This window comes from Ornithodoros turicata, unplaced genomic scaffold, assembly GCF_037126465.1.
Source record: "Ornithodoros turicata isolate Travis unplaced genomic scaffold, ASM3712646v1 Chromosome65, whole genome shotgun sequence".
NCBI classification, from domain to species: domain Eukaryota; kingdom Metazoa; phylum Arthropoda; class Arachnida; order Ixodida; family Argasidae; genus Ornithodoros; species Ornithodoros turicata.
This window is the reverse complement of record NW_026999387.1, coordinates 724,391-751,635: the sequence shown is the minus strand read 5'-3', so window position 1 is coordinate 751,635 and position 27,245 is coordinate 724,391. Positions and strand designations below refer to the sequence as shown.

General features: G+C 44.4%; 1 protein-coding gene across 1 annotated transcript in view; it reads left to right on the top strand.

The window, feature by feature from the left end:
- Positions 1-27,245, top strand: part of LOC135374467 (uncharacterized) — a 102,154-nt gene that overhangs the window by 34,735 nt on the left and 40,174 nt on the right. Inside the window, exons 5-8 of the mRNA XM_064607423.1 lie at positions 1,773-1,906; positions 11,001-11,094; positions 14,442-14,566; positions 19,670-19,805. Of these exons, the coding sequence (XP_064463493.1) occupies positions 1,773-1,906; positions 11,001-11,094; positions 14,442-14,566; positions 19,670-19,805 (489 nt within the window). The remainder of the gene's footprint in view (positions 1-1,772; positions 1,907-11,000; positions 11,095-14,441; positions 14,567-19,669; positions 19,806-27,245) is intronic.

Sequence of the window (27,245 nt, the reverse complement as noted above, 5' to 3'; positions counted from 1 at the left end):
GCCCGGAAATACAAATCATTGGTGACTTCTTCGAAACGCATGTTCTATAGCGAGGGCCTCGTTAACCTCTTGAAGTACAACCCCAAAGCATTCTACAAAGTTATAAACCCAAAATCTCCATCGGTAAACATCCAACTGAAAGACCGTGATGGTAATTTTGTTAGAGATAACCAATGTTCTCTTATCTTCAATAACGCATTTGCAAGCGTGTTCACCAACGAAGACACAACTCCCCCTGCCGCGCGTCCCACATCCATCTTCAATAGCATGTCACCGATAGCGATATCTCCTGCTGGCATTGAAAAGATTATCTCTTCCATCAAGGTTTCCTCCTCTGCTGGTTTCGATGGAATAAACAGCAAAATTCTTAAAAACACAAAGGCTCACTCGAACAGATTTTTTGCTGCAATATTCCAACAATCATTTTCATAGTTCATAGTTCATAGATGGGTAGAAATCCAGCGAACCGGTAGAGATGTAGGAAGGGAGTTGCCTCAGGACAGAAGCCGCCGATATTTCGAACAGAGACTGTTCTTCTTCTGAGCACCGTCCTCATCATTGGCATGGTTTAAAGGGACAATTCGCATGAACCTTTAAACACGTCACACCTAACCCTTTAAATACCATGCCAATGATGAGGACTGTGCCCAGAAAAAGAACAGTGTCTGTTCGAAATATCGGCGGCTTCTGTCCTGAGGCAACTCCCTTCCTACTTAATAGTTCAGTTCTGCCAGAAGACCGGCGTCGGGGAACGATTATACCAGTGCATAAAAGTGGTGTCACTCATTCACCGTTGAACTATAGACCAATCTCCATTACCAGCGCCCACTGCAAAATCATGGAACACATTATATATTCGCAGGTAATCAACTTCCTAGAGTCAAATGCTTACTTTTCCCCCTGCCAGCATGGCTTCCGTAAAAATTTCTCGTGTGAAACACAACTAGCTGGTTTTATCCACGACCTCCACTCAAATATGGACAGTTCTACTCAAACAGATGCCGTGTTCCTGGACTTTGCTAAAGCCTTTGATTCTGTACCGCACGCTAGATTAATGGTAAAACTCTCACAACTAGGCCTTGATGCACATGTTCTCTCCTGGATTCATATGTTCTTTACTGACCGCCGTTCGTTACTGACCGTTCACTTTCGTGAACAACCATTCCTCGTCCTTTTGTCACGTATCATCTGGTGTCCCCCAGGGTATGGCCTTTGGGGTATGTGAATAAATAAATAAATATTGCTATAAATAAATATTGCTAGTGAAGCCTCATTTGCTGTGAAATAATTCTGCAATTTAGTTTATCGCGTAGGCACAGAAAGAATTTCGTCACAAGCTTTGTATTTGACGATCGTAGCAATGGCTTGAGCCAAAGTTTATCACTGCTTGTGATTCATATTTAGGTGTCCAAGAACACTACAAGGGATTGGTGTTGATGGACAACGTTAAGTAGTTATAGATGTAGTTAAACTACATTGCAGTAGTTAAAGAAGTAGTTTTAACTACTCCTCTGAAAAGTAGTTGAACTACTAGTTAAACTACTGAATCGCAAAGTAGTTAGTAGTTATAGTTAAACTACTGTAGAAGTAGTTAGTGGCCATCACTGGTGGTCACGTCTTGTATTCCCTGCAGGGTTGTGCTTCAATGTCACGTGTTGTCTGTCTTACAATCCGGAGCTGGTTTGTAATTAGTGCGAATAGTAATAGTAGAATTTATTAGCCACGAGATGGTCCGGGTCATGTAACAGATATTCGTATGCTTTCTTTTGCAGTATGTTGGACTACAAGAAGAATTGTGTTCCAGACCAATTAAAACCAAAAGGTTGTGGTGAACAACTTCTTCAAAATTATGTTGCAAAGATGCAGAGTGAAATGAGATACCAATGTGCAGCATCGAACTCGATGTGTGAGTATAACCACAGGAAGGCCACTGGCGCATAATGCATCCTACATGTGTTCGGAGAACAGTAGCTCTGATTACGTCGGTGGCAAAGGTCACCACATCTCAGGAGGAGTGTGTTCTAACTGGTTTTAGCCTCTGTTGTCTTCCGTTGTCGTTTTAAGGATTGCTACATTTTTTTATATCTTTTAATATCTCATTAATTAGTAATGTTGATCACAACAAAGGTGGTAGTGTGACCATCATTATCGTACAATTATTTACATATTGGCACTGACAATCGACCGAATTCAAAGAACCGTATCGTTAGCGCAGGGAATTGAAGGCATGGCATGAAATTTGTGAGTGAGATTACTCCTTCGACACGACACGCTTATCGGCAGGGCCTGATCATCACTGCAGCTTGTGTTTGAAGCGACACAAGAAGGCCAAACAGAAGATGACGCTTCCGTGCTGGGTCAGATCATGCTGCACAAATTGAATGCATCAGTATAAAACCCAATAAGGCACATGAGAGAAAACGCAGAAAAGCAACGGCTCCACACGTATGATAGTTGCAACCAAATGGTGTATTTTCCATAACTTTCTGCATAGTAGTTTTTTTTGTTTCCTCTTAACAGTAGAATTGTTCGATATGTACAAGGTGCTTTTTATTCGGTACATATTTTATTAAAAAGCTGTGAGAGCAGCAGTGATGTCATCTTCACAGGCGACTTATGCGATCAGGCGGATACTCGTAGGGCAGTGTGTGCAAGTACTGGACGAAAAATGCGTTACATTCATTAATCAACGAAGTCATTGCATGTTTTCTGGGAAACGTCCATTACTGAAATCCATCGTCCTTATGAAACAGCCGAGAAGCGAAGGAACCTTGATATATGAATTGACAAACGTTTGCTCTGCAAGAGAACCAAAACAAGGACCGCGCACGTACCTACGTACTCACTACGCCAGTGCCGTTCTTTTCGACGGAGATTGTCAGCTTTGGGTATGGTGGCCATGTGGCGTTAGGCAGTGAGGTACTGGGGTTCGAATCCCGGTGTCAGTTGTGCCGTCCCGGTTTTTCGTGGGTTGTCCTTCAGACCCTGTGATATATATGTCGGCAGAGTTCCCTTCGAAGTCGGCCTAGGACCCACTTTCCCCAATAGCGGTAGTCGTGAGGTTGCCCATCCCCGTGAGCTTGTGCGTCACACGCAGAAAAAGAAAAGAAAAAGACAAAAACGAGGCTGGGACCAAACAGGACACATCTGAACAATGCCTGTTCTTCGTGTGCGCTCATTTTGCTGTTATTCTTTTCTTTTTTTTTCTCGTCTTATTCGTTAGTGGACAGGATACGCATGGGACACTAGTGGCATACCACGCGTTTGTCCATTTGGCAACCCATAACTGCGAGTAATGCAGTCGATGTTGGGAAACGGAAGCGCAACCAAATGTCGCCATCTTGGCTCATCATGATTCCAAAATGCAGGTATATTTTATCGCGGATTCATCCACACTTAGAAACATAGCGTTCAAACTTATCCGCTAAATAGACTCTTTTCATCGTGCTTGCTACCAAAACCAGCCCAATCTTGTACAGCTTGTTTTCTGTTCTGTCCATTTATATTTCACTGTTGCCAACGTCAGAGCCTCAATTCGCTTAACAGCATTTTTCTAAACACTAACAAACACAAGAACGGTAGTATAGTGAAGACAGCGACATCGGCCAACATGTGCGTATTAAACACGCACTTGGTCATTTAAACAGGTTTCCTAACAAAAAACGTTCCGACACAAAATGAAATCCTAACAGGTAACAAGCATATTGAGCCGTCCCTCTTGTTGCAGTAGAGCAGTCATATAAGATAGGATTAAAACAATGAATTATTACAAGAATTACGGAGGAAATTACAAGGAAATTACAAGAGTTATTCACTGAGACTAGTATACTTGTCATGTACTTTCTTTCCTTCTTTCTTTTCGTTTTCGTGTCTCACTGACATCTCCAGTTGCTCTAGCTCCGTGGAAAAGACGAACGCTTTTACACGCCGAAACTGGAATCTGACCGAGGTTCGGATCGCGGTGCCGGCTGTGCGTTCTCGTTGGGCGCTTTCCTTCGACGCTTTAAGTCAAGGATTGGCACATTTCCGTGTGCGGTCAGCCATGGACGCTGCCCTAGAACATGGCTTTCACCACCGCAACAGACAGATCGCTTGGCAATACTACGATACCGATCAACCAGGAAGCTCCTGCATTTATCTTCTCGCGGATGTGTCCGTTGATATGACAGGACACACCTTTTGGATCAATAGCACGCTGGCTTTAGTACAGTACTTGACGCAATTTCCAGAGAAGTGAAGTAACAACATCAGTGGTTAACCCTAAATTTTGTGCATGGGTGTGTATTGGGCTCTGGAGGGGGTGCGATGTCACTGCTCCCATGTATTTTTATGCTCTTTGAAGAGATATTGGGTAACCTCACCAAGTTTGAGCAAGGGGGGTGGCTTCGAGACTTTTGTGGGTTGTTAGGGTATTGTGGGTATCTGTGCGAATCTGTGTTTACGCCCTCTAAGCTATAAACGCAAAGCCATTTGGAGCTCCCCTCTTTCAAAACCCGACACATCTCAGTGAACGATATCTGCGAGGAACAGAACAATTTCCGTAAATGAAAATTACTGTTTAACCAGAGTTAACTTCTGGACCTTCACACTTGACTCACAACAGAACACTTCTTTCTATTAGCTCCGCTAGTCGCGGAAATAAAAATCTATTTCATAGCAAGCACAAAATTTCGTGAAGGACTCGTGTATTTTCTAGCACGGTTTCCTGGAACCCGATACAGTTCCCTTAAGGCACTGGTTATAGAAAATGACACACCGTTCTAAAATGATGACACGTTATTCTGAAATCCCTCGACTGAGAGCATACAGACACCATCTTTAGGAACACCTGCCTCCCTCACTAGCACGTGTACCTTCCGCCAGCGCCATGCGATCTGCGAAAAGGCAGTCGAGTCCAAGGCTGAAATGCGGATGTCACTTCTCGCGCGTATCTTTTTGGTAGAGTTCATCCAATGTACTAAAACTGACCATTTAGCAGATCAGAAGGACTTTGTGATACTCATTCCGAAACTATGATGAGCAAAGCGCCTTATTCCTGTGTAGTGGCGGGTATCACGTTGTTGTTCTTGACCACGACAGCTTCCAGCTTGCTTTCACATAGAGCGCGTCCAATGTCCGAAGGTCCGTGGTGTGTTTGGAATCTGCGTTTGGAAGCGTTGGAATCTGTGCGATTTTTTGAATTATCCTCACCTAACGTAAGCTAGGCTCCCACCAGAAATCACGAAAATCAATACACATCTATGCGGAACGCACTGTTATCAATTTCTCGTGCAGTAGTAGCATACACTGTGCTGCACGCAGTACACCTGGACGAATAACACACCTGCCAAAGATGACATCAGCGCTGCTCTCACAGCTTTCTTATGAAATACCTGCGTCGAATAAAAGGGAAAACTTGTATATATTTACACCAACAGTTTCTCAACACAATTGTGTTTTCTTATTTGTTGCGTTACAGTTTTAACAGCCCAGAAATCTAGTCTGGAGACCCCTAAATAAATGTCGGTTGTAGTACAAAAAATATTATCGTACACTGTAAACCTTGAACCCCTCACAACCCCCTGATCAGAGGGTTCAATTTTCAGAGGGTAAAAATTTACGTTAGTTTATGCTATTGACATCTGTATTTATCATATAACTCTGTTTAACTGCGATTGTGTCTCTCTATAAAAATAATGTGGTAGAAGACGTCCTATAAGTCAAAATTCATAAAATACTGAAACTATACACATCACATACACAGAAGTCCGTACTATACCCTCAGCTAGAATAGGAGCCTTTCCATCTATGATCTGTGCCTTACCCATGGTATAAAAGGGGCATAGACTGTGTAATAAGATATACATGTGGCATGAGATATACACTGAGTGGATAATAAGATATACACTGAGTGGCACACTGCGGACCCTATCCCCTTAGTCCCAAGGTCTTATCCGTACTCTGCCGAGAGGACGTGAGGCGAAGGGTAGAGGCCTTGAACGGTGGTGGTGTTTTTTTTTTTTTTTTTGTTGATGGGGTGATGGGGGTTTTGGTTGGTCAGTCTGTTTCTTTCAATAGGACCATCACGCGATGGCCTGTATGTCTGGCAGAGCTTGGCATTTTGGGTCTTGAAACTCATGATCACAATCTTCTGACACGGCGTGAGTTCAGGCCCAGCTAAGAAATCACATGAAGGTCGTCATCACGTATTGGTGAGCTCGATCATGGCACATATTAGCGCACTCACCAGATAACATCGCACCTGTAAACAGAGCAGGCGTGATGTTATCTGGTTAGTGCACTAATATGCGGCGTCTGGCACGGCATGTCGACCTTCAAGTGAGTTTGGTATTGCGGAGCTAACGGTTAGATTAAAATACTATGTCACTGTGGTTCGTTCACGAAGCATACTAGAGGGCACCACAAGCATTCTGGTGTCACAGCTGGCCACTCTGATGTGGACATCAAACAGCATGCCAGTAAGTGTGCACATCAGGAGAACCTCACATCACCAGAATCGCCTGGTGTCGCACCAGACAGTTTTGATGTGCACATTACAAACACCATAAAGAGTCTAGGAACACCACAAATACCAGAATAATTCTGTTTTTGTTCATAACTCTGCCAGCTTCTCACATGTGGGACTACGAGGTGTGAGTGACCAACCGGAAGACTCATTAGGTAAACCTGAAATGGGTAAAACTTCTTACGCTTTGATCAGATACAATAAATGTGCCGGAACCAGCTATCCCGACAACTATGAATACCAACCTCTTTCACAGGAATACCTGATACTGTACAGTGGTCACACACCTCTGGAAGGATGTCGTCGTTCTTTCTCCAGAATGCAGAAATTAAGAAACATCGTTCAGGGGCATATTGATCAGATGTGCATCAGGGGGTGTGCAGCGACCACATCCTCGAAACCAAAGAACTAATCAGTAGAAACATCCCTGCCTCCCGGCATCGTTTGTGTGGTAACAGCTGTTCCGCAAATCATCGATATCTCTGTTGAGGAAATTTTGGAGAACCTAAAAGATAAAATATGCAAAAGTAATGACTGTCACCAATAGAGACCCCGTTCTCAATTTCAATAGCCACACTTTTCCAGATAAAGTGAAGGTAGACTATATCTGTACCGAGCTACGCCCTTACGTGCCAAACTCCCTCAGGTGTTCCAATTCCTATAGCTTCGGCCACTCATCCGATGCTTGTATGGATCTGCATGCTGTGTATATGCACGAAGCAGGGCCATGATTTCAAAGAGTGTGGACCCGAGCAGCACGCCAATATTGCTCTAATATTGGACCGATATGGGCTGCCAAGATTTTCAATATGGGGAGTGCAACCAGACCCCATATTGTACCAATATGGGCTGCCCATATTGGGCAGCCCATTTTGCGCCAATATTGGAAATACTTATGTGGCAACGCCAAAGGGGAGTCCGTGTAATAATAAAGCATTATCCGTTTTAATATTGAGCACTGATATTTCTTCTCTCTCCTTTTTGCTTTTTCATTTCTGCAGATCTCATTGAATCACGTTGCATACAATTATAAAAACGACACAGCATCGCCCCAGAAAGCTTGCGCACATTACATTTAGAAAAAAGTAAACCTCTCGTCCTAAAAATGAAGAGCAGGATGGACTAGTGCTAGGCAGGCAGTCCCACTGAACTGCCAATAATGCCAAACATCCTTCAGGAGCTTTCATTGGAATCGCGATAGTCCATGAGCCAAGAATTTCCAACCAGCTCCGAGAGTACGAAGGAGCGAAACACTTTCGTGACGGTGACGGTGACGGTCATACGCCTCAGCAACTCACACAGCGTGCAGTAACTTGAAAGCACCTAACTTTACAGAAGATCCATCCCTTTCTATCAAACATTGTGTTTTTTATTTGACCTAGCCACAATTCCATTATCATTAGAGCCTGTGACATTTTAGCCCGTATGAAACGTCCGATCCGACTGTCGCGCATTAGTTGTATGACGCGTGATTTAGCTTTTAGAAACGGCCACGCTTACTCTCAGTCGGTTCGACCAATTGGCATTGGCATGCGAAGCAAGATGTCGCCTGCTTCCAGAAAATGGAAAGTTGAGTTGTCAAGTTCTAGTGAATGGTACAATGGGATTGCCCCGTATGTTGATTATTTTCAAGAATGTCTATGATCTGCGGGAAGTTGTTGGATGTAACGACGTATTGAATTGGGCATTTCATACACTTCAACGTCCAATCTTGTCGTGCTGCTTGGGCGTTTGTGCAACGCGGGAAGGTACCATTGCATTTTCAGCCAATACGTGGTTTACACGGGCAATATGGGGCCAATATTGCCAGGATTTTCCCAATAGTGGCTCAAACTGGGTAATATGGGCCCCATATTGCCCAGTTTGAGCTTATATGCGGAAAACCTTGACGAAACTGGTCCCATATTGGACCCGTATAGCCGATGACAAACCAATATGGGCCCAATATTGTGTGCTGCTTGGGGAGGGCCAGATAACTGCGTCAACTGCGAAGGTGATCACTCTTCGTACTCTAAGTCTTGTCCAAAACGGAAGTTCGAGAAAGAGGTGACGCACGTCTAGACTACGCGATCCAGAAGCGAAGAAAAGCTGTCTTCGTTCCAGCTCCAGAAATCCTTTGCAGCCCTACTTCCTAGAAACCCAGAATTATCTTGCTCAACACAGACAAACAGGATAATGCAAAGCACAAAACACTCACCTCTTCCTCAAACGCCAGCTTCTGCTGCAGAAGTGCCTGCTGTCGCACAAGCCTCTTCGGTGGTGTCATTCTCACAGGCACCACCTGCTGACGTTACCTCGATGGAGTGTGATGGCAGGCGAGCTCGTAAAGCTGAATCACAAGCACGAGCGCCTAGTCAAAAGACAGCCCATGGGTAATCTATCGGCGAGTGGCTCGTTCTCTGATATACCGCCTGGAAACTCGAAACTGCTCAAAAAACAGAAAGCTTCAGAAGCAGCAAATAACAACCCCCCAAAAGAAATATTCTCTCTGAACAGCACACTCTTCTCATTAACGCAGACCCGGATTGCACACTTCATCTCTTTTTTCTGCACTATGTCGATCATCGTCGATATAATAATCGGCGTAATAATAAACAAACCTTGTCAAAATAGTGGAATTGTCGAGGGCTCTTCGCCAACCTTTATGACTTAAATGATATTTCAGACAGGTATGGCACATTCCTCTTCTCTGTTACAAGAAACTTACCTGAATCCTCAACAAACACCCTCACTCTGGTGTTATCACCTGTTCCAAAAAGATCGTGCAGATGCAACATATTCACCTGGTGGTGTTACAATCCTTAAATCTAAAACAATTGCTGTAATACATCTACTGAAGCCACCTCTTGAGGCAGTTGCAATTAAAATTTGCCTTGATAGGGTACTGTGAAGAGTGCTAATCAATTCGTCTATTGTGTTGACTTCACGCTGTGCAACCCATCAAGTGTATGGGGGCATTGCCACTATAAATATAAGGGTCCACTTCAGTGTAATGGTCCAGTAATAATAAGAAGAATCCAGTACATGAACAGATCAGAATCTTCGGGGTTGCGATTGCTTTCTGTGGTTTTAAAGTTGTATCAGGTAACAGATAATTTATCGACGAGCACTCTACATTGGACTGTAACCCCTTTCAAACGAAAGCTGTTAGTCTGCCATCGTCCAATGATGATATGAGTGTTAATGAGGCGAATGACTTCATCACGAGGGAACAGAACCGATCTCGGAAATCTCTTCCGCAGGCATGCAACTGCGCAAAACCTGTTTTCCTTTAAAAATCGTGTGCAAAAGCCAGGTGGACGCGTCACTAAGCTAACAAGGCATATTGGGAAAATTTTGTTTCGTCGATGAATTCTAATTCACCTTCGAGAAAAGAGTAGTACAGGGTACAAACCATTCAGGGAGAACATCATACTTTTTCGATACCCCTCTTGCAACTCAATGGGACTCCTTGGGAGCAGGTCAAGGTGCTGGGTGAGCACGTGTGTAATTACATTGTAGTAGTTATGTCGGGAATTCTCGAAAAATCGGAAATTCTCCAGAGAAACAATCTACTCAGCTCATGCGATGAGAGTCTTTCTCGTAATATGCCGTTTAATATGTCAAAATACAGAAACCATGACACTGCTTCAAAGCAAGGAGCATGCAGCTTTAAGTCAGATATTCAAAGAACATGCAGCACGCGTCAAGAACACAAGGAGGAGTAACATGTGCAATGGTAATTGAGACGTGTCTGCGATCACATCCCATACCGGGCAATGTCAATCTTCAGTGCTGAAATGTGGCGATTATGGAAATCAAGTATTGCCGTTTATTGTTATTAGTATTATTCACTTATAATTATTATCTGATTATTATCTGATATTATTTATTATTGATTATTATTGCAACACCTCATTAACTGCACGGTTATTTATACAACATTGGCTCCCTGTGTCTGCCTCCAAGAACATGCAATCTACGGACCAAGAAAGCTTTCTGGTGCTGAGAGCCGAACGTGTGGCCAGTAAAATAGTCAGATGTTGAGTTGAGGTTTTGCTCGGTACCGAGTCATGTGAGTATATCTGGAAATGGAAAAACTCATTGACGATGCTGCTCCTGCTGCTCACAAATATGAACCGTACATTTCCCATAGAAGCTCTTTTCATTTTGACTGTGGAATTATTTACCTTCATCCATCACCTCAGTTGTAAATCATGCACCATTCAGCACTGTTTTCCATTCTTCATTTCAATCGTAGTGCTACCAATCCGCGTCACTTTTATTCTGCTGCGTTCCCGTGTTGTTGCTTTGCTGTCCTGTTCCCTCTGATTCACTTTGTCTGATTTGTCCATTGAAAGCCGCAAGGATCTTGGAGCCCCATGATAAAGCAAAAAAAAAAGTTATTTCTGACTGCCCATTGGTATTCTTCGGTCATCGTACCATTCCACGTGGAATCCGTAGTTTCCGCACGGCGGAAACATCGATGAAACGAAATCATATCTGTCGTTTTCAGGTGCCATCTGTCCTACAGGATTACTAGACAGTGCAAAGAATACGTGCAACAACAATTATCAGAAGTTGCAAGACGCATCCAAACTGCATTGTTGGTAAGCTCTTTTCCATGTGCGTTTCAAACGGCCATAACGTGAGGGAGTTTAGCAGAAAAAAGTGGGACGGGGTTATCGGCATCCTAGGATTCGTGATCCCGAGCCGTTTTTACAATCCCGTAATATCAGGATTTCGAAATGTGGATCCCGGGATGCCGAACCGGGTAGGATTTTTTCTTTCAACTGCCCTCGGAATGTCCTACAGGGTTGCATCCACTTGCACATCCATGCTATATCACAAATTCTGATACAATACGCGCTTCCCGTCATCCCTGCGGAACATTCTAGTGGAGGAGAACTCAGGAAAAATAGAAAAATGGAAATAGAAAATACTCGCATGGGGGCAAAAGTTTCGCCGTGCATTATGTTGAGCATTCAAACCATGAATATTGACCTTTCGTTGGAACGCATCTCCGTGTCGACTGGTACGAATTATCTTTCGGCTGCGCCCCATGATATTTACCGCAGGTTAGCACGGCACGAGAAGACTAACGAAGGCTTTGTATGTATTTGTCCCCTCTATGGTGTTCCAGCCTCAGAACATCAGTTCTCCCATGTCCATATTCACGAGAAGACTACGGACGGACGGGACAGGACGGGGACGTATATCACTTGTATTTACGGGGCAGCTAGAATCGGTGACTTTTTTCGCATCTTCTCCTGGAGGAGTGAACGTTGCTTATGTGAATACATGGAACGTTGTGTTTTGCTCTTCTCCCCTTTAATTCACCTACAGTTACTATTCTGTTCTGTCTAGTGCAGCCAAGTTTGTGTGGTTTGGTGAAAAAGCTGTCTTCCTTTTGCTTTTTATTATCAAATAATAATAATAATAATAATAATAATAATAATAATTTTTATTATGTTCATGATGACGAATAGCAGCATGAAAGCAGGGACATGGTAGAAAACAGAACAACTGCAGCCACACATTTTTATTATGTGCCCAAAACAGCCTCGAGGGCCTCGGTATTGGCGCACACTCACAAAGTTCTACATAATGCCGAAAACGACAGGTACCCAAGAAATACTCACAGGTTACACAATACACACGTAGGCCACAGAATATATGTACAATAGCGTTGGTGGATAGACTGCTTATATCTAAAATAACAGGCACGTCTTACATAACATATTTTACATTACGCATACGTGAAATTACAGGACTAAAGGACGGCAAAAAGCTGAGTAAAAGATCGAAGGAATTATATCCAATACTGATCAGAAGAACTCCAGGATGTCAGGAAAAGAAAAATGGGCACAAGCAAAATGAGTGAACTTGACAAATGGAAAACTTTAGATACGACCTCTTTGGAGTAGAACGGGAAGTGTTACAGAAAAAAAAATCACATGACACCGAGTTTACGAGGGTTGCCTCGCGAGATAATGTCCCCCTTAAATACATCAGGGTAAAATATGTAGGATGCTTCCGTAGGGACACACCTGGAATACCGAAAGGCAGAGATCACAGCAACTGTGGACGGTCAATTCGAGATTGAAGGCACTTGTATAAAAAAGTGGCATCGGTATGTCGCGCTGAGTTGAAAGGGGAATGAGACCAACGTGTCTGAGTAGATATTCATAATTGTACGTCTGGAATCCCGGGGTGCAACCGAAATATAGGTAGTGTGAAATGTGGAGCGCTTTCTTTTGGTCAGCTTCTAGGCGCTGAGTGTTACTTAGACAGTTCCATATTAAGGATGCGTACGCGATGCGAGGCTCAACATAGACCTTATATGGGCATACAAAAACATCAGGATTTGGGAATATCTTTGTATGTCTCAGAGTCATAGAGTGCGCAATGCTGAGCATTTCGAATCGAACGTGACACCGAGGTCACGGACCAAGTTAGCGCGGGAGATGACATTTGTGCTGGAACAGTGTTTATAACAGGTTATGTTGGTTTTACGAGAGAAATACACCTGTGTTGATTAGAAGTTTGCTCGTGCGACACCACTGGATAACACGGTCGATGTCCCTTTGTTGCAAGGCGTAATCCAATGGGGATGAGACTACTTTCAACAATTTCGCATCCTCGACATACCGTAGCAAGTTAAAATGTTGGATACACATAACGAGATCATTGACAAAAACGTTGAAGAGTGGCCCGAGGTTGGAGTCCTGGGGAACTCCTGATGTTGGGAGATATGGTTGCGAACAGATACCGTTAGAAGAGAAACGGTATATATACACAAGTATGGAAACAGCTCTGTAAGAACGGGAATTCAGTAGAAGCAGGTGAGCTACTGGTCGGCGTAAGCTATACTATTATTGGACTAGTGAATTCTGAGGATATCTGGACACGCGGTGGCGTCTAGCACAGAGGAGTAGTAGCTGACTTAGCTAGTGTGCTGACGTACTCTGTGATCGTATGCCAATTTGCAGGGAGGCCAGGCTTCATGATTCCGCAGGCTAATCTGACTACAACCTCAGCTTTACGTAAGTCAACCATTACGTCCCTGTGCTGCCGGAGCGACACCGCGAGTTGAGTTGTCCTCAGCATTCACTAACCCAAGAATAGTAGTCCACCTTGCGCCTTCCACAACCACAACAGACCCCGGTATCATAGTTGTTGTGCTTGCTCCTCCTCTATCTCGACACCAAACAGATTAGTGGAAGCTCTCACCCCTCACGTGTCACACTAGCCAAGTTTACATGAGCTCGACCGGAGTTCCATTTGCTCGTGTAAACGCTGTTCGGTCGAGTTGACTCCGCGCCGGGTCGAGTCGCGTCAGCGCGGCAACAGGGGCGCGTTGACTCGCTCCACGCGACCAGCGAAGTGCATGTAAACGACGACTGGTCCAGCTCGGAACGAATGATCTGCGGGATCGAGTACATCGTGTCGCTGCGTCCGAGACAGCAATCGCTCAACGTAGGACGGGCAGACGGGTACAGAAACATTTGCATTTGCTGCGCTGGCACGGCTCGACCCGACTGGACGCGGAGCGTCGCTGCGATCGGCTCTCGCTGAAGAGAGTTCATGTAAACCGCGTCGGATGAGTTCAACCCGACTCGACTGTCAACTGGACCTGCTCTGCCGAGTTAATGTAAACACGGCCGCTGATACAGGTCTGGTGAACAAAGCAGCGAGGGGGTCTGTCCATGTTGTCAGAAGGTAAATTATTCCTAATAGTCAAGTTACTAGCACCACGCAAATTGGCTGTTTCCGAATTATCTGGATTTACGTTTGAGGTAGCTTGCCGCTTCGAATGCTGGGAAAAACTGTTCCATCTCTCTTGTGCAGTTGACTGTGCTGCTTATTCTGCGTGACTCAATCAAGGGATGTCATGAGATGGCGTCCGAATGTCCCAGTAATTTCGGAGATTACTTATAGGTCTTATCTCTTCTAGTGTTATGGAATACAGCAAGACTTGTGTTCCGGAAATACTCGAAAGACAAAGATGCGATGAGACGTTTCTTCTTGAGCGGTTCTTCAAGGATATCAACGCTGACTGTGGAACATCGAAGCCAGTCTGTGAGTATCAAATAACAAAAAGAATGCCGCGGGCATAACACATGTTGCACGGCATGTTTCAACAGTCGTGTTTCTAACTCCAGCGATGAAGTTGCCACATCCTACTGCCGGAGTTGTGTCTGCTGGCTTCCATTATCGTTCCAATATTAATAGAAAAATTTGAAATCAACATTTTTGTATTTTATTCTGCAATAGAGCTAAATTCTGCTTCTATTCTGCGAAAGAGCTAAATGTGGCCACGAGGCTGATAACGCTTATCAGCCTCGTGGCCACATTTAGCTCTTCCGTCCCGAAGAAGGCGGAGCTTCCGCCGTAACGTAGACATCCTCCCTAACTTTTATAATTTCTAAGTTTTAATAAACCCCTTTTTTGTTACTTCCCCTACTTTCGTCTTCTGTCTCCCATTTATTTCAACTATATATATATATATATATAAAGAAGGGAAAAAAGCCATTAAAGAAATAAGTAAATGATGACTTAAATGACTTATTTCTTTAATGGCTTTTCCCCCATCTTTATAATTCACTGGCTTGCACTGTGGCATTGAGGAGTGCTCAGACACACTCCCAGGTGTATATCGCTCGGTGAGTGACCCCTGGTTTGCCAATCCCGAACGATGCGCAGCTACCCAGGGCTGACGAGCCGCAAACACGGCGAAACATGTGTCCTCTGGTGCTGTCGCATCGTTCCATGAGTATCTATACAGGGTGTCCCAGAAAACGTGTCATTGAATTATAATAAAAAAACTACGCCACCTAGAATCACGCGGTCAACAGCATTTGTTCTTATTGGGTTTTTGCCACCTCCTAATGTGCATGTCATGTACTCCAAGTTTAATTATCTAAATATTTGCGAACTGAACTCCGAAATTTGCCAAGTAAATGTCACTTTTTTACCCCACCAATATGAAGAGCGTGCCGAATTCACTCAAATTCATGATAATTGACAGCGATATTCACGAGCTATCCCATCGCAAAAAATAGCCGAATATCATGCTTTTCGGGGCACCCGACCATAACGCGCGATGACTTTTTGAGCGCAATCGCTCTCAGTGCGACGAAAGGAGGTTCCGAAGCCAGCCCACAGAGTGATAGTTGAAAAAGTACCAGTTCCTAAAATTGGGAGAGGGAAAGCATTATCCCAGAGAAAGTTGGACGTGATAAGCCGTGCCTGTTTTATCTCTTTCTGCGATGTCGGGGAGGGCTGGGTTTCCAACCTCCTTTCGTCGGACTGACAAAGATTGTGCTGAAAAATTCATCGTGCGCTATTCTGTGCGACCTCCGTAGAGCATCATGTTCGGCTATTTTTTCCGATGGGATAGCTCCTGAATATCCCTGTCAATTATCATTAATTTGACTAAATTAGACACGCTCTTCACATTGGTGGGGTAAAAAAGTGACCTTTACTAGGCAACTTTTCGACTTAAGCTAGCAAAAATTTACACAATTAAACTTACACGACACGACAGTTACACGACATTCACATGAGGAGGTGGCAAAAACCCAGCAAGAACAAATGCCATTGACCGCATGACCCTAGCTGGTGTAGTTTTTTTATTATAATTCAATGACACGTTTTCTGGGACACCCTGTATATATATATATATATATATATATATATATATATATATAAGTAAAATAATAAGATGTGGACGACAGATTACAGGAAAGTTAACAAAAACTAATTTATGTAATGGGTAATTTAAAACATAGATTATAAAAGAACGGTCGACGTTTCGACAGTGGCACTGTCTTCGTCAGGACGAAAGAGGTACAAGGGTTGCAAATGCTTAAATAGGTTCGGTAAGTGACTTCACAATCGGTGCAGATGTGCCACGTGGTAGTTGTCGGTGAGTCATATTCTGGAACATTCCGCAAGTTCAAGTCCGTTTGGTGATGTCATTCTTCTCAGTGAGCCAGCTCAGGGTGAGCTGTACTGAGGGCGTAGCTGAAAAGAAAAAAAAGAGGAAAAAAGGGAAAGTATATCCCATCTAGGCGACCAGATTCATTACTGTTGAAAGTACACCGGGATCTTCGTTAATGAGTGATTGAAATTTGTAAATGAGGTAAGACTGGTGTTGTTCCCTGCCTTTACGGAGTTAAAGTTCGATTGAAGAATAAAAAGGAATTCGAATTCGAATTAGAAAGAATAAAAAAAAGATTTTACAAATTCCAATCAATCATTAACGAAGATCCCGATGTACTTTCAACAGTAAGGAATCTGGTCGCACAGAAAGAAATTCGAGACCGCTACCTGTACCAAATCAAAGTAACGCAAATGCTTTTGTTATTCTGTTATCCCGCTACTTACCTCGGCGTTCATGCGTGTCTGTCGATGGTCGGTTACTTATATTCCTCAATAACACGGCGTGCGACATGAAATACTCAAGTTGCACCCAACATGCCGTTTACGAGACAGCATTTGTTCAACAACCCGATGGTTTTATTCTCTACAGAATTTGTTTACAATAAGGCTGTGGAGCGGCATAGGTGTAAGCATGGTTTTTGCACCGGGGTTATGCGGTCAGGCGTACGTCCTGTGGGAAAACGCGTGCATCTACTGCACGACTAATTACCTAAAATACATCAGTTCACTTATTGACTGCTTTCGGAGAAGTAAAAGATAGCAGATTTTCAGCTAGCCGTTATTTAAATCCTAGCTCCTTTTCTGCGATCCGAAGACAAGCACGTATGAGAGATAATCCGAATCGGCATGACCTTCGGTGTCGGCAGCTTATATGGGCCACAAATAGCGCTGATCTATCTGAACAGCAGATCAGCCCTCAACCCAATCAGCTTCATCGCACGAAACCACGTGGCCCTTTGACGTGGAATGGGCGTCGCTCTTTTTGCACACAAGAGTTTTGGGGATTCAGTTACTCCTCATATGCATAGCAAACTTTAGCGATTTGTGTTTCAAAGTAAGTGTTCGCTTGAGGATACGTAGTACATCACGCGTTTTACTCCCAAAAATATAATAAGTTGAATTTTAGGTAATTAGCCATCCTGTAGTTTCTGAGAGGATGTCCACGGGCTCGTATAACATGCCTGCAAGATGGCGTCTCTGTTATTCTCAGTTTTGCTTCTTTTTTTTTACCAAAATCTGTAAACAATAAAAAGCACCCTGTACATAATAAGGGTTCATACAGTAGCTTTCCAGAGATCATTTTGTTGGTGTCTCGCTTTCTCTCGCTTTCTTTTTCCTCTCTGTTTCATGACGACACAGTGCGGGAGAAATATAAAAACAGGAGATAGAGGAAGCTACAAAATTGAATAGAAGAGTGTAGAAGAACAGGCGAGGTAAAAGGACACGCGCTTCATCTCAACAAAGAGAAAAATCCAAAAGAACCATTGAGTCTCAAGGATGATAACGACCATGATGTCAGTGCCAGTGGCTACACCTTTCACACACAGTGTTTCATTCATAATAGATTTTTGTAAAAAAAATCGTAAGGATAGAGCAGCGTAGATGCCTTTTTGCAGTTGAGCGACAAAGTCCAAGCAGCACAGCCCATTGGCAGACGCGCAGACCGATGACAGGCGAAGATCCTGACAAATCGGGCGCGTGTCACCTGCAGGCAATGGTCCTACGCACGTTTGGCAATACTGGGAACACATAGGTCCGATCAGGATTCCCGATACCTGCTCCGGACTCTTTCCCCGACAGTGTCCTACTACCATGCCCTCCACGCATTCCGGTGTATATTTTTCTTTTTTACTTATACGAATTGATGAACGAAAAGCAGAAGCAATCTGAATAACGTTTTATAAAGACACGATGCATTATATATACGTAACAATTACACAACTGGATGAATATATTCCTGACAGAGATACACAAGTGCGCAACAGAGATTCAAAGTCTTTAGCATCAAAGCACTGGGGAAGTGCAGGAGGCCTAAAGAGCAATGATATCACAAGAGGTGAAGTGACTGCTCAAAACGTACTGTAGCCAGTCCTCCTCAGGTACCCGACGATGCGGCTGTAGAATATGGACCACTGCGCCCATCTACAACGTTGGAAGGTCATTGGCCGAGACTGCGTGCGCTCTCCGATTGTGCTTTGTGTGAATAAAATGTATCTTTCAGCCAAAAGTCGCTTCGGTTACTTTGAATACCGTATAACGGCGGGAGGCGTGAAATCCAGTAGAAGTTCATGGTGGCCAGGACCGGCTGAAAGTTCAGCGAAACGTTGAAGCTCCTGATTGGCCCAATGACTATGCATAATATCTACGACGTCGCACTCTGATTTGTCGTGTGCCCAGTGTTGTGTGAATTATGTCAAACTATGGGCTCTATTGGGACCTGTTGGAGCCTGCTGTAACTTCGTGGGGCAATATGCTATCTCACCAATGATTAAAAATTATGTTTAAGAAAGACTATAATGCAGACAAACGACCAGCCGTACAAACCTTGTGAAATATGTTTGCAATCGGATCCAGATACCATACAGATACTTTAGATGCAATGAACATCCATATGCTGCAGGAAGCACACTTGCAAAGACGTGAACACTAAACCGATTGTGTCTCAGTTCACAATTCACAAACTGGCTATTAAGTCGTATAAGTTCTTCATAAGCGCGTAGGGGAAACGTTGACGGGGGGGGGGGGTGCTGGACCTGTCCTGAATCTCATTTAATCCGGGATGTCCTGTACAAGCCTTCCAATCTAATTTTTCATGTCAACAAGGAGTTCTCGAATTCTGCAAAATAACACATGTTAAAAAAGCTGCACGACGCAAGTGTAATGGGGCACTTACTCTGAGCTCTTCCTCATAAAACGGCGTCACACAGGAACGATTTTACGGAAGAAGCATAAACACTAAACACTGGCAACGACCACAAATTACACGAATGCACTTGTTCACCATGACCTATCTGTATTCTAGACAGGTCATCGCGAAAAGTGAAGTCTGCAAGAGAACAGTAATCTTCCAAACTGTAGGAACTTAAAACGTAAGTCATATGAAAAATTGACTACCACGTAATCACTGTTGGATGCATCTTCTACTGGGTTTCGTGAAAGCAGGGAGATAGTCTTTCTGAAATTACTTGTACAAGTTAGTTGGGGCAACGTTACATGCATAATTATTTCCCTTTTCAGGCGACGTTGCATCAAAGTGCCCGAACAAAACGTTATCACTTGCACAGACTGTCTGCGAAGAAAGCTTTATGAGGGAACACGGCCTCGTCCTTCCCCCCGAATATGTGAACAAAGAGGCGAACAAATGGTACTGCTGGTAAGGACTTTTTCACGTACAACTGGCGGTTCCACAGTCTTCTTGAGATACTTATCCGGACCAAGGCTGTCTTCACCCAACACCCTGTTAGAAGAAGTCTGCCACAGATACCGCCCACCTCGTGTTTCACTGGATGAGTGACTTAGAAACGCTTGAGGAGACAGGAATCATGACTGATTTGTCCGGCCCTGCACTTGAGGCAGATAATTCAGGTGAAAGCCAAGCTGATGTGCTACAAAGGTGACATCGCTTGATGGAGATACGGAGGGTGAAAGTTCGAACCCTGCCACCACGCGCATTGGCGTTTTCCTGAATTGTCGTTTGACGTAGCTTGTCGCAGTAGTATTCAGTCATGTCGAGGCTACGGCCGGTCCACTCATCAACCTGGACCCCTGGGCCCTGCCCCTGAGCCCTGCGCGTATTTTTCCCCGCGTGGCGCGTGTGCGGAGGGTTGTCCGCGCGCTTATAACATGCAGAGACATGCAAAGAAGGGTCATACACAAAAAGTACAAGTGAAAATATATTTATTAATGCCCATTGTAATGCCAATCAAGTTGAGATATATTTATTAAAGGCAATAGTGCAGGGAATTGTGACAATTGTGATGCCGATCAGGAGAAGGAGAAAAACCCAGCCGAGAAAACTTCACGACCTGTAACAGAAGAAACAAAAACACAAAGCAGTACATGTGAATAATATACATAATTTATTAATTATATCCAGTCCTTAGATTCTGAAATTAAAATGCAATAGCACATTTAATCAAAGAAGATGTTCTTAATACGATTACCATCAAAATTACAAGTTTTATTTAAAAAAGTCTGAGATGTGGGAACCTGATAGATGTAAGTAATTTCGAGCATAATATGGAAGCTAAGTTTAATATTCCAATATGACACACATTTAATTAATCAATTTCTATTGAAGTGAATAGCGCAGGCATAAGGCAATAATTCGAATCAACACATAGCATTAATATAGAACCAATAATCCAACATGTAGGGAAATAATAGCTACACCATATCAAAACGAGAAACGATCACCACATTTAATCAAAGAAGATATTCTTAATCAATATGACTATAAACAAAATTATAAGTTGTGTTATAAAAAGTCTAATATTCCTATACGTGAGAACCATCATTGCAATAGACGTAAGGAAATAACGAGAAAAAACACAATCAACAGCTACAATTAATAGAAAGCCAAACTTGCACACCATCCAACACATAGAGAAGTAATAGCTAATCAATCTGTCAAAAGGATAAATATTACAATATAACACAGATAAACGCTGAAGAACAGAGGAACAATCTAAGCGGCGACATGTGAGCAACAACAGAGGAAAATAATCTATCATTGAACCATCATGAAATCGACCAACATACAATTTTCATTCTAACAAACACTATGGTACAAACTACAGAACTGAAGATGCAAGAATTTATATGCCGAATCTACAATACTTATAAAAATATCTGCACCTCAACGTCGGAAGGGCCACTGGCATTGATGGTGGAGATTTTGAGATTTGCTAACGAAGAATTGAAATACACTAGACCAGATGTAATTGTAATCATTGCAATGGGCATTGCGTTCAAGAAAGCAGTCAGATCAAATTATCATATACAAGCGGTCTAAATCGCACGGTTCATTACGGATTTGTTGAAATTATACATATCTGAGATGGATTGTATCATATCTTCGAATACGACCATGTCTAGGACGTATCGAAATGCAGCGATAATGAAATCGTTTCGCGGCTCTTCCTTTTCGAAGCAGTGTTTTATCACATGTTCCCACGACTTATGGTAGCGATTACGAAATATGTCTATCTATTCAATGTAGAACAATTGTCTCTCTTGTTTTCAAGTGCGCGTCTACACTTAATTAAAAGCATATCTATGCTCATTTTATTGATTAAATTTTTTAGAATGTTATTAATATCTACATGCCATGAGAATTATGTAAATTGATTTAGAAAAAGATGTGATGAGTAAGAAAAAATGTGTGCTTTCAATGATTCCATGTACAAGGCCATACTAGAGCCCGTCTCTTCCTAACTTGATGTTGGTGTTTGGGGTCGTCGGGTTTCATCAGACTTTATTGCTTGAATCCACTAGTTGATCATGTTTATTCATTGAAAATGGCAAGTTTCTGTACAGATTCTACGGTGTGTCACGCTGCTTGCTTAGAAATGATTTGTCTGAATTAATTATTGTTTTGTTTCAGGCTTGACTGATACTCTATGAGTTGGACATTATGTATGCATGATGTATTAATTGTGTCATATTTGTTTCAATTGTTCACTCGATTGAGATAAGCAAAAATAACCTCTGAGTTGGGAAAGCCTGATATTTCTGAGTTGTGTTTCTGTTGGATAACGGTAACAACGGCAAGGGATGAAAGTCAAGCATTGTGATGTCAACACAGCCTTTCTGCATGGAAACCTTGAAGAGGACATCAGTAGTATATGATCAGCTCAACTGGCCCACAACTCACACAGTGGCCTGGACGCCATTAATGAGCAATTAGAGCAATTTGGGACCCCCCACAGTAATTAGGATAATTCAGGGAGTAATTACACTAATTGGGGAGCATCTAGGACGTGTCCAGACCACTGTGTGAGTTGTGGGCTAGTTGAGCTGCTAAAAAATAAAAAAAATATGTAGAAAATAAAATGAAAAGATAGAAATAGAGTGGAGAGAAACAATTTATTCGAAAATCAACGATGCCGCGGCGAAGAAACGGCTCCTGGGTGACCAGCGCTTGTTGAAGTCGGGTAGTTGCAGAGATAGACGACAGGTGGCCACTTAGTTGCAAGGCATCACACCAGATGGCGCCACCATCATAGCTCTAGAGGAGAAAGACAGAGAACAAGATACTAGCGGCAGGTAAAAATGGCAGCACTGCTAAACAAGTCTAGGCATGCGAGAGAAAAGGTCTAAACACTACTGCTAAAACAGCACGGAGAAAACAGTACACATCGGGGAAAAAGGCTTACGGGGACGATCGCTTAGGCCTAACCTCAACGTCACAACACTATGCAGCTAACACAAGGCGGGAACCACTGGGCACACATCGCTAAACATGCGTCAACACGAACAAAAGGCTTGCTCACCGCAAAACAAGTCTAAACATGCGAGAAAAGGCTTAACACGAGCGCGGTCAAATCACTCGTTGGTCACCGCTAAACACGGCAAACATACGAGAAAAGGAGCGCGCTTAGGCCTAACCTCAACACTACGCAGCTAACACAAGGCGGGAACCACTGGGCACACATCGCTAAACATGCGTCAACAGGCTTGGACACCGCAAAACAAGTCTAAACATGCGAGGAAAGGCTTAACACGAGCGCGGTCACCGCTAAACACGGCAAACATACGAGAAAAGGAGCGCGTCAAATCACTCACCTTTTCCCCCGCGGCAACTTCCAGGCAGAAACTGAGCGAGCGCGGGGAACACACGTCTGCTCTGTACGAGAGCCAGCCAGAAACTGAGCGAGCGCGGGGAGCGCACGTCCGTCTTCCGTGACAGCCCGAGAGAAACTGAGTGAGGCGACGCGCAGCGGCAGCTATGGATGCGCGCGCGCCCTCTGCTCCACCCGTCCGCGCATGCGCGCGCGCGCGCTCCTAGCTCCCTCTGCGCCGCCCGCGGGTATTCTCGGTTTCAGCTCTCCGCTTCGCGCGCGCGCGCTCCTAGCGGCGACGGGTGGTTTCGGTTTCATTCTCCGTTCTTTGCGCGCGCGCGTTTATCTGTATAAAGGCAGCGTGCACCGCGCTCGCGTCATCACTACGTGAAGATGTTCAGCTACCACTCGTTACAAAATTGTTCCCGCACCCACGCTTCTTGGGAAGAAGTGGAGAAGGAATGTTTCAAGAGCGAAAGTCCCCGCAACGAGCTCGTCATCACTGCGTTTCGCTACGTGATAGACATGGTAGGCTTTGGCAATATAGGAGAGATCTCGCCGGGGCCGCTGCAGGAGATGGTGCGTCGGATCTACGCCCGTTACAAGAACGTCTGCATAACAGTTCCGGACGGACCCCTGGGAATGTTGAGCGAATTTGTGAGCTAGGCCAACGCAGAATTCAACTACATCGCAGCAGACATCGTGGACCTTCTCACGCGTGCCATCGCTCATATTAAGCATGCCCTACGGAAGCAGCGACATTTGCAAGCAGTCTACATCGTCAACCTTGTCATTGATTTATTGAAACACCGATTGGTTATTGACATGCAACGCATTAAACAGTCCGAATAACTTTGACGAGCGTGTTTTCTTTCACTGAAACATGTTTATTGAATACATACAAAATAGTCGATAGATGCCTGCACCCTCCCTGACTTGCCTCAACAGAAAGGATATGGGGAATGTTCATCGCAGCGTCGTCATTGCGCGGGTCACGGTACCAGCGCGATGACGGAATGATCATTCTTTTCGTACACCCATTCCGCTACCACACTGCCACGATGACCCGTGCTTCTCCTGTCTGAGGGAGAGAGAGAGAGAAGCATGTCTCAACTAGAACTTTTATTCTCGATTACATGCGCGTGCAGCTCTTTGTTCCGCGGTTACTCGATGCCTGACGACGACGCTCTCGGGCTCTCTTCCGGGTTTTCCGTTGCTGCACAAAGAGAGAGCACTATCGTAATCCTATACGCGTCAAAACATAACAAAGCTTACCATATTCGCAGCTTCCATCAGGGAAGGAGTGTACGACATCCACGAGATAGCGCTTGTCGTCGTAGGGGACCAAGCTCTTCTTGAGTCTCGAAATGGTGTACATCGTTTGCTTTATACTCTGGATGGTGCACTGCTTCTGAGAGACCGCCTTTTCATTGAATAGAGAATCTCGGTACACTTCGTGCAATAAATGTTTCCTCACCACGTCCTTTTTAACTCCTTTCGCTCTCGCGATCTGTTTGTGTGTCCCAGCCAAGAGAATGCTGTACATTTTCGCTCGGATGGCTACGACTTCTTGAATAACACCACCTCCCGTCTCGTCTTTGAAGTACCCCATCTGGTTCGCATGCTCGTCGTTGAAAAGTGGGTGGTCCGGTGGATAGGAGGACAGATCTAACTCATTCTCAATCTTCATCAGCTGCTCTTCCAGGCTTTCACACGTGAGAGAAAAAAATTATGCTGTCCGTATCGCTATAGATCAATTGCACTGGGCACATCAAGCGAGAAAAGAGAGACTCGTAGATGAAGCTGTACATTCGGACTTTGGATATTTCTAGAATGGCAAAGCCCACGTAAAGGGGGTGCGTGCATTTGATGCGACGCTGTTTCATCTCGTATAAGATGCACTTGTCACTCAGAATGAGAAAATGCTGGCAGTCGACGGAGCTAGCTTTTCGGAGCGCGGTTTCTTTGTCGTAGGCCAGGGTATACTTTTTCATGCGTCTCACATTTTGTATCGTCTTACCGAACGTACTGTTGACATGGTCTTGTACAGAAGTCGCTCGAATTTCGTGGACGCGGCATTCCTCAACGCGACGTTCCTCTGCACGAAGGTTCGCAAAAAGTTGTCTTGCCGGAATGAGAGGATGCTGTGAACACGTTTTATTTTCATGCCCAACCTCACGTACAGTGCGAGCAATGCATAATGAACGACGTAGCGTTTTTTGTCGTAACACGTCAGCAAGAGTTTTTTTGTGGGAGGCGTGTTCAGCGCCAATGCATCTTTCAAGTGCTGCTGGTAGGGGGACAGTTCGTTCTCGTCCACGCACCTGTGTTCGGGTGCCAGGGGAAAATCCCTGGTGAGCGCGTGCAGTTCTTCGGGATACGTGAAGTCTACTACGTAGATGTAACCCACTTCCGAATCGTGAGGAATGTTGAGAAAATCGATCTCGCTCCACCTCGAAGGATCGACCCATTCAAAAGCACCTGTTGGGAGATGGAAAGTCATCGCGTACGGGTACAAACTGTTGACGTCGAGATACTGGATAAAAGTATTTTCTTTCTGGGAGTCGTAATCGTCGCACCCCTCGTGATTAGCCCGACAGTACCTGTGGAAGCTGTTACAAATGCCTCCCCTGATTCCCTTCTCGATCGTTTCGTACATCTCTTGGTCGCTTATGAGCTCGAGTTTGACATTGGTGAGCTTCAAAGCGCTACTCCACGCGTAACTGGCGAGGGACACGGTGCGTAAGATATCTAACCCATCCGTCTCTAGCGCAATCTTTCTGAAATACAGCACGATGTCGCACAGCTGACAGGTGTCGAGCGTGACGTAGAGACGCGTGTAATCTCCTAGGTCCTTACATTCGAACAATTCGAAAATCTCGAGGGCGTACTGATAGTCGTCATCCGTGATCTCTTGGTCGTTCAGGTCCGTTCCTGAGAAGGCGACGGAAACGGTCACCAAACATTTGACGGGTGCAATGAAACGCACTCTCGCCACCGCTGGAGAGGAGCGTTTCTACCAGGTTAGACAACGAGAGGTTGAAAAACTGCGTGGTATCGCGGAAACGGAGCTCGCCAATATTGAAGCCTCGTATTTTTTCTGTGGTAGACGCTAAGATCCACGGTTCTCCCATATTTAGAACGTGCATGTGGCGGAGAAGGGAGCTCAAATCGTATTGCAGGTTGTGCACGCAGACGACGAGTTCTTTGGTGTTACGACACGTAAGGTTACACGTATCACACAGCGTCGCAACAAAATTCGAGGAACCGGGGTCTACGAAACGGGTGTGGTCGTGATGCGACACCTTCCGCGTATGTCGATTAAATTCGCACCCGCAAAATTCGCAGTGCGTCGCGCACTCGTGTCTACCACACTCATGACCAACGGTGAGGGAAGACGGTTCAACCTATCGATTTGATCGCTAAATCGCTTCAGTGCGAGCAAGCATTTTTCTGCCGCGTTGGGTTCCAAATAGCCATCTACGCCCATTATTTTCCCATCACAACTTCTCACTAGCACGATGCTATACGAGCTCATCCTGTGCACACTCGAGGCGTCCTTAACGAGTGCATCCTTTTCCAGTATGCTTTCCGTGTCCAATACCGCGAAATAAGGGTAGGGATGCATGTACTGTATCTTGTTGAAGGAGACGCTCTCCCCCGCTTTTGGCATTTCTAGAATCACTTCGTTTACGTCTCGACACAGACGTTCGTGCTGCTCCAACGCCCCTCTCGTCCTATAACCGCTCGTGCATTTCTCGCAATAAAAATAGTCACCTCGCCCCATGAAAGTGCTAAATTTTCTGATTCCATAGAAATGCTCCCTAACCTCGAGCAGATGGACTTTATCCTGATAGAGCGTGCAGGGAATCCGCCCGGTAGATATCGAATTCGTCTGCTCGTTGAACACGTAGATGTACACGGAGATTTTGTTTTTTCTCTCCCACAGGGAAATGTCTTCGTAAGTGACTGGGAAGCAGGGCGGCCAGTACGTTACACGCGTCTCCGGATTCGAAGGATTCATGTATTTG